The sequence below is a fragment of the Nothobranchius furzeri genome, chromosome 14 (assembly GCF_043380555.1).
Source record: "Nothobranchius furzeri strain GRZ-AD chromosome 14, NfurGRZ-RIMD1, whole genome shotgun sequence".
Lineage (NCBI taxonomy): Eukaryota > Metazoa > Chordata > Actinopteri > Cyprinodontiformes > Nothobranchiidae > Nothobranchius > Nothobranchius furzeri.
The window spans coordinates 19557031-19571675 of NC_091754.1; the positions used below are offsets into that span (position 1 = coordinate 19557031).

Consider the following 14645-nt stretch of genomic DNA (forward strand, 5'->3'; position numbering starts at 1 on the left):
TTTCTGTCCTGTCTGTTTATTATCTTCCTGCATCTCCTCTCAGTCCTAAAGAGAAACTGCTACCTGGGTTCATATATATTCACCTCATGAGTTACCTTTGAACTGCAGTTCTAAAACATCTACCGACCGCAAAAACAGCGGAGCGCTCGCTGTTTGGCGGCCGTATCAGTGATCAGTGTGTCGGAGGACAAGGTGATGCGCGCAGCGCCCCGCTCCACAGCATGCGGCGAAACGCATCAGGCGCAAATAAAAGACAGAAAACATTAAAGGAAATGAACTGACATGAACGATCGCGTGTCAGTAGCTAAGGTCTGGCACAGCGCGTTGCTGATCACAGAGAATGTGATCATACGATAATTCAATAGGGAGCGTGGTTTCACAGACGCGGAAGTGAGAGCGTCGGTGAAACACCGGCTGCTCTAGGAAACCCCCGAGCGTTCGAGTGTCAACGAAGTGACACGGAAATGCCGGGCTTTCCAGAAGTAAGTAAGATAACTTACTATGAGCTGATAGTTCGTTGGATTGATTGGTAGGTTGGAAACTCTGATCATGAATCTGAAGAAACGATGACTGAGTGGTGAGCTGGAAAGGCGACTTCCGTTTGGTTTATAGCCGCGGTTTGTGACGTAGGTGCGACGTGGAGGGAATCCCCGCGAGGGGCATGCTGGGAGTCCCTACTTCGCGGATTTTCACCTATCGCGGCCAGGTCTGGAATGCATCTACCGCGATAAACGAGGGATTACTGTAGTTCATACACCCCCTACTGCTGCTCTCCAGAGTGTTCTGCAGCATAATCAGCACGTTCTCTTTGAACTTGATAGTGTAATGACCTGGCTGGGGTTGTAAGCCAGGTGCATTCTGGGTATTGTGTTATATGTGTTTCCTATCGTTCCGCTAGTTCCTATGTGTTGATTTGGTGTTGTGTGAGTGTTATGTAAGCCACAGGGAAGATGATGTGTGTTCTGTGGAGCGGGTTGAATTAGCATGGTTAACTGACACCATGACTCTGTGTGGTAGGAGCGTGATAGAGGATCATGTCTGTAGCGTTACAAAGCGTTGAAAAAAAGCCTAATAAAGGTCTGCGTGAACCCCTACTGCCTCCTGCTGGTTGATTTGGAAACTATAACCCTGCCGCTGGGACGCTGTACTTGCTTGTTACCACATACCATCCGGCCACAATAAGAGACCGGCCATTATTTACCTCCGCTGACTCTGACACCGGCCAAAATTGGAGACCCGGCCTTTAATTGAATACCGGCCTGTATTAGAGGATTTACGGTATTCATTCTTATTATAAAGAAAAATATATACAAAAATATTTCAAATAATCAATATTAAAGCAATTTGTTTGATAATTAAAGCAGCATTGTGGATTATCTGTATAAAATAATGATTATATAATATCCTTATCATATTTTAGTTTTGCCACACAGTAATTTGTTCATCCCTCTGTGAGAATCTCACATGATAGACTCCAAAAAGTCATATAAACACTTCCTGAGACAATGGCTTATCATTGGCTAATAAAACAAGAAGCAAGAAGAAGATAGCACTTCACATTTAAAAGTTCTTGTAAAAAACACATCCAGTTGAAGCCGTTTCAACCCTTGACTAGTAATATTTGTGTATTTATGGTATTCTGCTCACAATGACAGATTTCTGTAAGTGTAAAAAATGTTTTTCCCTCCATTCCCTTTCTGGCTCTCAGACTCTGATGGTATACAACGCTCCCCTCATGGGACTTTCTCTATATTAAATTCACAAAATATACACGTTGGGGAATTCCAGTCTCAGTTATTGCTTTTTTGCCACAACATAGTTATTTTAAGAAAACAGCCTCCTGTCACGATGACAAGCCCACTGTAATGACTCTACAAAAAAATGTCCTATAAAACGTAAGAATTCTTGGCTATTTTTTTGTTATGACTCAGTTTGTCGACTAAAATCCCTTTTTGCTCCGAAGTCGTTTATGTAAATTAAAAATAACTCAAATGTATCTACTGAGCTTCTCTGGACTTAAGGCTATTACTAAATCTGCGCTTTATCACCGTCATCAAATAGCAAGAGTCAGAGGCCTCATGTCCAGACCAGACTTAGAGAAAATCATTCATGCTTTTATTTCTAGTCGGTTGGACTACTGGTCTCCTAACTGGTCTTCCCCAAAAAGCTGTGAAGCAACTGCAGCTTGTTCAGAATGCTGCTGCAAAGAGAGCACATCACTCCTGTTCTTAGATCCCTACACTGGTTACCAGTAAACCACAGAATAGATTTCAAAGTGCTCCTACTAGTTTATAAATCACTCAATAGCATGGGACCAAAATACATGTTAGATCCCATTCCTGAATATGCACCCAATCGGGCTCTGATATCCGTAGGAAACAATCAGCTTGTAGAACCACGAGTCAGAACCGAACAGGGAGAAGGTGCTTTTGGCTACTATGCTGCTCACACATGGAATCAGCTCCCCCAGGACCTCAGATCGGCCCCAACTCTAGTGTTGTTTCAGTCAAAACCTAATGTACTCATGAGCCTTTGAATGAATGCTTCTCATGCTGCATCGTCTCCACAGTGATGTAGTTGCTCAACCTTAATTCAGTCTTTTCCTTTTAGCTCTAGATTATAATTTAATCTGTGTACATGTTTGATTTGTGTTCTTGTGTTTGTTGTTGTGCCATTTAATGCTAATTAGAAATCACACAGAATTGCCCTTCGTTTGAAATGTGCTCTATAAATAAAGCTCATCAGCATACTTGACGTTTAGTCAGTCTTTAAATGAGAAATAGGCATCTAATGGAAGTTCAACTGAATATGAATAAACTCTTAAAAGCATCAGTACATGTAATCATGTTAGAAGACTGCATTAGTGATTTAATCTCCTCTCCGCTCTGCTCGTTCCTAACAGGAACAAGATTTATAGGTTCAAACTGGGACAAAGCTTTTAACTTTTTAAATCACATTTGAATGTTTCTGATAAAACGTTCCTCCGTGCATGATTTCAGTCGTGCTCGGCGCTTTTGATCATGTGATTTATTATTTAGGCACAACACTTAAATCAATCACATTTCATACATTTTCCGCTCTGATACAACGATTTGCTTAACTGCATATGGGTCAGCCTTTTTTGTCAGGCTGTTAAAGGAAATGAGCCTTGCGAAACCCATCTGTTGCTTTCATTACGCAAATAAGGAGGAACGTGAGCGAAACTTTGCACAATCATTCTGAAACTTCCAAAGCCGGGAAGCTAAGGATGGAATTCAACTAAAAAGCTCCTGGCCAGGGTCCGTCGTTGTTTTTCATTCTCCAGTAATATAAAAACCCCAGATGCTCATTTTTGTTTTGATTTGTTGTGATCCTGTGAACTGACTCAGCAGCGGCAGTGACAGAAAAGATGACTTTAGTTCATAATCTGGAGCTTTTCTGGTGTAATCGAGTGCCCACAAAGCCCGATAAAGCTCTGAAGTAGAGCCAAAGCCTCAGAGGAAATATCCTACCATACATATGAATTAAACAAACAAATAAATAAATTAAACCTGTCAGACCAGGCAGCAAGCCCACCAATAGTAAATCTGCATGTAAGCCGTTGCACAGAGCCCTGTTGGTCTTGTTTTCACATAGATGCTTCATTGATTGCCCTTTGGTAAGCCACTAATCCTCGTTAATGGATTTTACAATAAGGGCCATTCAGAAAAAAGAGGACAGTGAAAGAAAGACAAAAACCAGGCAGTTGGAAGTGTTTCTTTCAGGACTGACAGAAAAATTCCCCTGAGATGCGAGTGTTTAATAGACCAAGCATGCCTGCTGTGGTGTGAAATAAAGCCGTAGGGTAGAGAAAAAACAAGATGAAACACAACAAACCTCATCCGATCCTGAGCCGAAGATAAGGAGGTCAAAAGGGATAGCAGCCACCATGTCGATGAGGAACCAGCCTTTGAAGTAATGGATTGCTATCTTGGCCGGGTTGCTGACAACTTCCTCATTATGGTTGACGTAGGTGGTCCTGAAGTTTATGAGGATGTCAATAATGAACATGATGTCCACCATTAAATCCACAACATTGAGAGGGCTGCAGGAGTAGCCACATTCACGCCTCCTCTGCTCCTCTTGGTCGTTGAGGAGAAATGCAGCAGAGTAAGGGGTAAGGATTGCTGTGTAGATGACCAGCAGGAGGATCAGCCAGTCCCACACAGCTTTGAAGGGGCTGTAGTGGAGGATTGTACACTTGTCAATGCGGGGCGTCTGCAGTTTGTACTCGGGAAGAACATCAGCTCCAAGTGACAGAACCTGGAGAAGACAAAATATCCAAAACAGATAAGAAAAATATCTATTTAACCCTCTTTAAATAGAAAATTGCAAATAAAATGAAGTATTTCACGCATTAGGAAGTTCGGGTTTAGAATGTTTAGAATCATCTCATTCGGGCGTAATTTTTAACTGATGATTTAATCAATGTGCTAATGCAAAGTTCTAGTTTTGATAGCTCTCTCTTGCATAAGGACAGTGGACCGCTGCACTACTGTTTGGGTGTTGATGGTGTCATATTGTGGAGGTGTTGCTTGGACTCAAACGCAGGTGAGAAGGCACAGGAAGCAGGCTGGCTGAGCTGCTTTATTGAACAATGGCAGGTAGGAAGAAACGACGGGAAACAAGACGAGGATATGACACAGACAAGCACAGAGGGTTTAAGTACACAAGGATAATCAAGTAGGCAGGGTAGCCAGAGGCAGGTGAGGTGAATTACAAACGGTTAAACAAACTTTCACCATTCAGGAACGTCAATGTTTTACACATTTACTGTATCTCCTCACTCATCGCAAGTGATGAAAGGAAGTCTGATGTGTTTCCATTTTGCTTAAGTTTGCAGTCCCCAGGTCCCCATATCCTAATGGGCATCTTACTCCAACACAAAACACTACTCGCTTGCAATGATTTATGTATCTACTGCCCCCATCACCAGGAAAAATACACACTATCACTGAAGGCATGAATAGGCATGTTTAATTTATTTTGATAATTTAACATAATGTAAGAAGTGGAACCAAATCCTTAATTTATTAGCCAAGCAAATCTAGAGACAGTAGTCAAAACAAAATGATTTTGCGCTGCATGTCGGTGTAGCCGTGCTCCATAAGAGCCTCAGCAGGCCTACCATTGACCTGAGCAGTATTAAGCCTGATTTATACTTCTCCGTGAGGTCCGCAACGGAGAGACACTCACGGAATGTCGGAAAGGTATTCAAATGCGAACTTCTGAACAGGCAGCCAAGTGTTGCAAAGCAATTCCCGGCCAAGACAACAGGGGGCGTAGCGCTTTTCTGTGGCCTCCTGCCACCATAACTCATGTATCTGGTCCATGACGGTGTATTTACTAATGTGTTTACATAATTCAGAGACTTTATGACACGGACAAATTTGTCCTTCATTCTCCTCATCTCTTCACGCGGTCACCACTTCTAAAACCACGGTTCCCATCATTTCCGTCCACGTTTGCTCCGTATTTTGTACTCCTTCAGTCACGCGTGAAGAAACGTTCATATTTTCAGACCTTTTCTGGATGTGTCTGCAATCTGTTCTGCCGACGCTTAATGACATTGCATGTCACCGCACTGACGCAGACGGAGAAGAATGAATCAGGCTTAAGTAATAGTGTTGCACCAATCACAGCACTCAATCGGTTTGGTGGGCGGTAAGAGGTGGCAGAGCAGAACAGATGAGATGGTGGCGGCTCATTTGAAGCGGCTGTTGAATCAACTTTACACTATTTTGATTTGGGCTTTTCTTGTAGTCAAGACCAGATAGAAGTACTTAAATGTTATTATTTTTTCATTTTTTTTAGAAAAAGGATGTAATTGCGTCTCATTCGACAGTGTATGCCCTGTTGCGTGACATCCGTGGCGGTGAGGACGCTGTGGTGTTCATCGTCCAATAGCATTCGTAGACAGTTTAAATGACAGTCGTAGATCTCAACCCATCTCTGTTTACGAGTCGTGGCTAGATTATTTATTCACACATATAAGATGGCTTGCCAGACTATAAATTTGTAAAGTGTAAAAGAAATGCTGAGAGAAATACTTTCATCTGAAGTTACTAAGATGTCAAAGAATGTTTGCAAAAAATGTGATAGTTTGAAACTTATTGGAAACGGTTCAATCTAAAACATCTGTAACTAAATTTCTGTTATTAAAGAGCAAGTCACCCCCAAATAAACTTTTTTTTTGCTGATAAACTAAATAAACGAGTGTCTAATCGTGCTGCAGACACGTGTCGTCAATAATTTGGTACTTCAGTGCATCTTAGTTAAAATTAAAATATTCTGCCTAATACTGACAGTGTTGTGCCGTTGTCAGGTAAAAACTCTGCACTGTATTCTAATTTAAATCTGCCACCGCTATTGGCTAAGAGGTATGCTATGATGTAAACTGGTACATTATGATGTCGCAATGCTGTCATGAGCCTATGTGTGTGTGTATTTGTTAGCGGCTCCGCCCTCTCGGTCTGCTAGGCAACAGCATGTGTTGCATTTTTCAAACATGAAGTGGAAGTGGAGTTAGAATCTGGTAGGGGGTAACTTGCTCTTTAAGTTGTTGTAATTACACACTAAAATTACAAATAATGTAAGGCAATGTTTCTGTCTAGAACCTCCCCTAAATTTGATCCATCCCACTGACTTGCTCTGTATTTACTAAATGTTTGCTGCTCAAAAAGTAAAAGTAAAACACCTCCCTAAGCGAAATGTGGTTCTAATTTAGCGGAATGAATAGGCTCTGGCCGGATGTTAAATTATTCAGCCTGCTCGGGAATGCCAAGGCAGTCCCCTGTTGTTGGCCTAATGACCTACGGCAAGCAGAGAAAGGACTCTCTAAAGACATAAAGTAGTGTAAGAACAAGGACGAGGGCAATGGGCCATTCTATTCTCCTCAGCACTCTTCCTAACTTCGACACATGAATTATAGATTTCGCCATGCCAGCAGTCCGGAAGCAGACGCAGCGTTCATATGTCAGCAGTGTCTCCAAACTTCAAGTGGGACTCTGCAGGGAGGAAGACTGTTCAACCAGGATGAGGGGTCTTCATTTATAAATGAAGAAGGTGCTGTATGTGGAAAGAAGTTTCTTCTTGCTTGGTAAAAACCAGAGCATTACATTTGTACTGGTTTGACCTACAACCCCTTTCCATTGAATAACTTATTTACTTTAAATATCTGATAAATTGCAGTGAAAAATATGTAGATTTTTTTAGTTTAGTTTCATTTATGAAAAAAGTTGAACATTTTTGTAACACATTACTTACTAGTTACTAGTTCACTTCATCCTGTAACTGAGTCTCACGATGAATACCTAGTAACCCTAACTTCTTGTGGGTCTACTCTATCAGGAGTAATTGCAACTCACTCATCTCCTCCGTACGGGTCAGTGGGAACACTTTACTCCAACAAACCACACGCTTCCTTTCACTACCTTGTTTTTGTTGGCAGAATCTCACCAACTTAAAAATCTGTTATGGCAAGTAAAATGTTTATTTTCATATTTTTTTTCCCAGATTTCAACGTTTTTAGCAATATCCTAGCTTCAAATGCCAAAACACCAGCTCAGTTGTCTGACAGATTATTTTATTGCACACAGGCGGTGCCATTTCAGAAATATTTCATTAAGTAAAGCATTCTCTTCTTAATAAACAGAAAAACCGTTGGAACAATCCTTGACCCCAGTCCTGCCTTTTCACATGTTTCTCTGCTCCAACCAGGCCCCCACAATGCAGCTCTGAAATTGAGTCAAACCCGGAAGTGACAAAAATTGCAGTTCCACCCTCATCCTCTGGGGGCTGGTGGCAGAAGCGAGCAAATCCTCATTGACTCCCATGTCAAAAATACCAATTTCACAGCAGAAATAAACATGTTTACAGCCTGGTACCAGAACATGTTGTTGGTTTAAATGATCTAGTTTACACTCATGACAACTCTGAGGGGGGTGAATTTTTTTCTCACTCTTCTGTTTAAGTGTATTAAAAGCCTAAAATTCTGTACAATTAATGAGCATCCGACCCACGTGACCGCAAAGCTAGCTCCGTGGAAAGGCCTCAGTAGAGCCTCAGTCTGGCCTGGAAACTGCTCCGGGATTTTGAGTCTCTGAGTATTCTTGTTTGGAGATTTTTGTGCAATTGTTGGACAAAATGACTTGCTGTGGCATTAATTGCACTAATAGAGCGTCCAAGGAGTCTCCACCTCAATTTTTTTGGTAAGTAAAATTATATTTATGTATTTTAGGTCACTGCTGAGCTGAGCTTAGATTTTAACATGTACTGTTTAACCACGAAATTTAAATGTAATAGGGTAAAACCCAGTGCATTTAAAATAATGCTGCACTTTAGAAAATGGGTTGAAATATAACATGTTGGTGGAGCTGGGTACCGACTATCGGCTTGTGGAGCTCTCGGGAGACCGATGTTTTCCACTCTTATCCCCTCCTCGCAGCTTGGCGCATCTCTGTCTGATCGCGGCTTCTGTTAGCTGCGCGGGCTGCCGGCTTGTGGAGCTCTGGGATGGAAACCTTTCCACCCGGTTCTCCCCAGCGGCAGCTCTGCACATCTCAGATCGCAGCGGCGCTTGTCTGCTGTGTGGCTGCCAGCTTGTGGAGGTCTCGGAGACCTCACCTGGGTTTACCCAGCGGTCAGCCCGGCGTATCTCTGACTCAGAAGCTCTGGTGTCGTGCACAGTTAACTCCGGTTGTAGCTAGGTTGCTACCTCCGTTAGCTTAGCTCCCACCTCCGCATTAGCTTTGGGTTAGCTTCAGGTTAGCTTGTAGCTAGTTCGACCGGGTGTCGTCAGTTGATCCCAGCCTTACAGCCCTACCCTCAGCTCCACCTCTCTTCCCTTTTGTGGACTTGTCTGGGCTTGACGGAACCTGTGACACGGTCAAAATGGCGGTGGTGGCCACCTCCCATTTTAGCAGAAAAACTTGTTATTGGAGTGTATGGAAACCCATTGTCCATATATGTATGTTGATGGCTCCAACACAGGACCAAAATAAATACATCAGGTGATGTAATAAATGCATAAATGTGTCATTTTTATAGTGCCTTGATGCTATTTTTATAGCACTGACTCACCTGTGTGACTTTTTCTGTGACGTTGTGAGTCCTGTCTTTGACCTTTGGTGCTATAATGGGTTTGTCTGATGTTGGAGGAGAATGAGGCTTCTTCTCGGTCACCTCTGAGAAGTTCAGAGCAATCAGAGGGATCTTATGGATGGTGCTGTACTTGTTGATGTTTGAATCCGAGGTAGAGCCGATCAGGCTAGACCTAACATGGTTGAAAGGTCCTAGAGATTCAGAGAAAAAAAACATTTAAAGGTGTTCTAGGAAAAAATAATTATTTTTTACAATTGGACATTGTGAAACATTGTTGGGGCTCACAATGACCCAGGAGCCTTGATGAATGGCCAAACATAACCCCAAAATAAAGCCCTAAGTCCGAATCCACACTGGAAGCATCAGCGACGCAGAACGGCAGCGGGAAGGTACAATTCCGTGCTTCGCTGTCTGCCTCGCTGGACTCACAAGATCACAAAATCCCTCGAGACTTTAAGGGTCACAATATGATTATGACATCCGCCATTAAACCAAGAGGAAGAAGGAGATCACGTTTGATATCACTGTTTGATGTCTCTTCACTGCCAGGATTAAATTAATGGAAAACACACCTTAGCACTTCTCGAGAGACTCTGAGTAAATAAGCTGTTAGGTTACATGTATCCATGTGATCTACATAGATATGAAATAGCATCTCTGCAAGTCTTTTATTTAGGAAATTTTTAGATGTTTAATTTTTTAAAATTTTTTCTGTTTTTGTCCCTCTCATCCAACAAGAATGTTAGCAGTAGCTCAGGCTAGCATTCTGCGCTTTGCATTACCATGACCAACATTTATATATTGAAGGGGGTTGTGCCATGTTAATATAAGGAGGTGTGTCTAAGCTTATGGCATGTTAAACCAGAACCGTTTCTCCATCGCCATACGAACATTTCTACTTTACATAGGAAAGCGGATTATGAAAGAATGGATAAAGCTCGAAACGCGTGGATTCTTCCTGATGTAAGAGGTGAGTCTACTCTTTGTTTTGGTTCCTTTGGCATCAACATCATCCTAGCGTGCAACGTTGTGACTCTTAAAAATACAGTAAAAATGGTGAGAAACGGTGGCAGCGAATGGCTTTACCGATCAGGAAACGGCTGGCGGTGAATGAGTTAAAAGATAAATGTTAGTATCAGTTATATTAAAGTGGTGTAAAATACCTTCTTAATGTCTTCATTTTTATAAAATTTGTAAAAATACTTTAACTCGTAGGTCGCCATTGTTGTTAGCATCACGATGCACTCTGGGTAGTGACGTCATATGGTTGTACCTCGGTTGCACCGGCCGGCTTTGGGACCCTGTAGTGACTGTTCAGTGACATGAACATGTCATCTTTTCAGCCTTTTCAATTTGAACCAGAGTGAAACATTAATGAGGACATCGCTGACAATGTTTCACAAAACGAGCTTCAAAATGAAGAGCAAGAAGGGCGGGATGAAGCGAGTGCAGGACAAAACCAGTGGTGCGTGTGTGGCAAATGCTCCGTGGTAACCGAGAGGGAGAGTTTGTTGTCGAGAGCTCACATTTTTGTCAGCAGAAGTTAATGGTAAACTATCGTGTGATCAAACTTATTCAATTATGAACGATTTTGGAGAATTTTAGCATCCAGAGCTGTCGTGTGCTTTATAGATGATGATTAGTATATTCAGTGAAATGACTTTAATCATTTTTGCAGATATTATATATTTGGAGAACACCGTATTGCTACACTTGCTGCTTGTTTTACTGACGGGAGAGGTGAATGTTCAGCTCCATCCGTGACGAGTGGCGTGTCCGATGGTTCGCTGAACCTGACAGAAGCGACAGCTGCAGGAGCGGGTTGTCAGCTCGGGAGAGCGTCCAGCGTCTCTTGTCTCTCCGAGAGCGATTAGGTTCCTTGTGTGGGAATAATGGTCGCTAAAGCATTTAGTTTCCACCTTCTCTTATACCCAGCCGTTCTGGTGAGCTCTTACTAGTTGTGGCCGACTATAATGGGCTCGACACACGAGAGGCGACAAACGACCGCGATCAGCGAAATTTGTCGCTGTCGCTTTTATTACCTGACGCACGGGAGGCGATCCGCGGCAGCGGCAAAGCCTTCTACGCATTCTGTTCCATGGTGAAATCGAAACGTCCGTTGTTTTGTTTGGCTGTGTCAGGTTGGAGGGAATTAAGGTTATTTAAGCAGTTCAGAGTTAATAAAGTGGTAGATATGATGTTTCACAAGGTGCTGTTAGAGTTATGTGAAATCTTACTTCTGATTTTACTATATAAACATAATAATAATCAACTTCTCCTTTATGTTTGCTCGGAGATGTGCATCCTGTCCGCTCATTGGTCAGTGAATGAAACCTCCGTTGATTGGTCCTCGTCCGAGCGACAGCGATGAAAAGTTGAAAATGTTTCAACTTTCTGGGATCGCGTCACTGCGTCGCCTATGCACGGCACGTGCACGAGCGCAAAATTTCACACGCACGTTTTTCGCGTTTCGCTTGGTAGGAGGGAGACCCGCGATTATCGCTTTGTCGCGCATGTCTCATTGAAAATGGAGAGGCGATTTCGCCTCCCGTGTGTCGAGCCCATAAGCCTCAAACGCATCAGGAGAAAAAAGTTGGGAACACAGCTGCGGATCTTTGGGAAGTTGTGTCCGTCCACAGGCATCTTCCCACTGCTTTCTCCTCTTCTTGTCAGTGGGAAAGCTGTGTAAACTCACATCACTCGCCTTGTTGCCCTTTGACTGGAAATTACATTCAAAGGCAGCTCAATGTGCCATTTTACTTAATTATTAATACGGCAATGGCTATTCGCAACCAATATACGTCATCACCCCCAGAGTGCATTGCGTGCGGAAAACATGGCGTCCTACATATGTTAAAAAATGTACTAAATATTATAGGTTTATAAGTAAACAGCAATATTGTGGGTTTCTAACAACATGGTTTGGTAGAACAGAAAACTTGTGGCATATTAGGGCACACACATCCTCATAGCTGGAGTTCCTTTTAAGCTCCCTATGTATATAAAAAAAAAAACAAAAATAAAGTAAATGTTGCTTTAATAATAGGATCACTTTATATTAAAGTAGTGCTGATGAAACTAATCTGGTTTGTTTTCTTTACCCAATAATAAAATGCATGTACATGCTAATTAACTTCATAAGCTGAAGCCTGCTTAAACATATTCTTGGTAATTATGTCTTTTTCCAGACAGAGACTTAAGACTGAAGGAGGTTTTAAAATCTTCACGTTTTAAGCAGGATGGTGACAAAAATGTGACGCATAGAGCTCCAGATACTTTAGGTCTATTTATAGCGAGCAATGATCGTGGTCTCCTACACTTCCACAGAACTGCTGACTAATGTGTTCTGGCATCAATGGATGATGCAGGATCCACAGGACATTTCTCCCATTTTTCCTTGCAAATAGAAAATAGACTTCAGCCTTGCAATTTAGGATGCCATCTGTTACTATAGTTGTATCATATACTAAATATGATGATGAAAGATTTCTCAATCGTGTATTTTGAAGGTTAACTCTTAAAGCAACATTACCTTGGTTACTTTGTTTTGAGAAAATATGTGTCTGCTTTTGATTAATTACAATGTGACAACATGAGATAACTAAATATGCTGTGTAGGTTTCCATGGTAACAATTGAATTTCATTTGGTTTGTTATAATAAATATTTTTTGAAACCCATTGAGTTGGATTTTTTTCTTTAACTAAACGGTAGTTTCGAGCAAACCTGACTGTGCCTGCTTACGAATCCTCAACTCGTCACCTTCCTGAGTTGCATGCCTGTCTTACAGCAGGGGTGTCAACCTCTGGTTCTTGAGCGGTCTACGTGTCTTTAACAGGATTTCTGCATCAGCACATCTGATTTAGATGAACTGGTCTTTCACTGACTTTTGCAGAGCTCGATAACATGCTGTGAAGTCATCTGAATCAGGCTGATGCAGCTGGGAAACGACGAAATCTTGCAGGGTTGTGGCCCCCCGAAGACTGGAATTTGTCACCTCTGCAGAAAAGTGATTCTCTGCATTTTTCACCTGATTAACATAAACTCCCGGTTTCACAGAACAGCACCTTCTACGTTCAAATCTTTTTAATTAGTTCCATTTGAACAGAAGCTAGACATGAATATTCCAAAGTTACTGTAATCTTATAATTAAAGAGTTATGATTATTAAAATTTTTACATTTAAATGATGAATTTGACTTGTTTTATACACTATAAAAATGAGTTTGACAAAGGATGACTTATGGGAGATCATTTTGAAGCGCAGAGCTTGGGCACTGAGCTGGAGAAGGATAGATCTGACTGAGAATTCAGGAATAGAACATGTTAATACAGCGTCAGCTGATTACCCACAAGGTGAGCTTGCTTTGCATCACATCCTAAAGCTGACTACATGAACGTCTTGCTTTAATCCACATGTATGGCATTACTTACAGGCCTAGTAATACAGTTTTTCTCCTATGATGTAATTTTTCATTAACTTCACTGGTCAAACTTCTTCAGGTCAAGATTTTTTTCATTAATTTATTCTTAGTCTCTAAATAGCTAGTGTCTTTACATTGGTCCCACACACATTGGGAGTAATACTAGCCCCTATTAGCAATAACTGCTATATTATACCTTCAGTTGTTTGCCGATCCCTGAAAACGCTTTTGGAATTGCAGCTGTAGCCCTCAATTTCATGGATGGATGAGGCTCTCCTCATGCTGCTGGTGCTACCTCTGGGGAAGGTGTTTGACAAGGAGCTGGAGGACTGTTGTGGCTCTGTTTGGTACAGCTTCTCCCAAGGGACTTTCAGGGATGAGTGGTCAAGTGGTTCAGGGCCGATGCTAGCCTGGGAGGAGTGGTGGCTTGAGCCTATGAGGGCACGCATGTCATTGGCCTCATTGGGACTGCAAACACTCTTGGTGGGTGAGGGGAAGCTCTCCAAGGCCACCGAGTCCTCATCCTCTTTGGGAGACTCCACCATCACAGCATCTGGGTCCTCTTGTGGAAGGGATTGCTTGTTGGTGTTCATTAGGCTCAAAGCAGCCTGACGGAAGCGGAAGAATCTGCTTCTTCCTAAAAGCAGAGAAGGGAAAACAAAACGTTCACCAGTTTACACACACACCGGATGAAAGCAAGACATTTTGCGCAATGTCTTGCATGAATATATTATATTGTTATAAATATGTTTTAATGGTCCACAGCAGGACTTATTTAGCCCATATCGAAGTTGACGAGGTGAGATCTGTACATTACAGCCCTATAAATGTTTTGGTACAAGTTAAAAATGACATTTTGGTGTGAAAAGCACTGCAGTGTAAGAAATGAAATGTTGAATTAAATTAATCATTTTATGTCAAATGGTTCCACGAAAGCTAGTTGCTTAAATATAAAGAATAAGATATGTTTACTTATGTAGTTTTTACCATTAATCTCTGGAAATATCCACTGAAATGTTGAAAATTAATAAAATGATGTCCAGTTGTTGAAAAATATTGGTGACTTTGTAACATAAATATCACAAAAATTGGGTCTAAATTAA

The 14645-nt window shown here is 41.8% G+C and overlaps 1 protein-coding gene across 2 annotated transcripts in view; it reads right to left on the reverse strand.

Annotated features, from left to right (window-relative positions):
* LOC107390068 (voltage-gated inwardly rectifying potassium channel KCNH7) overlaps positions 1 to 14645 on the reverse strand; it is a 55056-nt gene that overhangs the window by 16712 nt on the left and 23699 nt on the right. For both annotated transcript variants that reach the window (XM_070543963.1, XM_054746976.2), the window contains 3 exons: positions 13739 to 14179; positions 9100 to 9311; positions 3856 to 4281 (listed from right to left, as the gene is read on the reverse strand). In XM_070543963.1, coding sequence (XP_070400064.1) covers positions 3856 to 4281; positions 9100 to 9311; positions 13739 to 14179 — 1079 coding nt within the window. The remainder of the gene's footprint in view (positions 1 to 3855; positions 4282 to 9099; positions 9312 to 13738; positions 14180 to 14645) is intronic.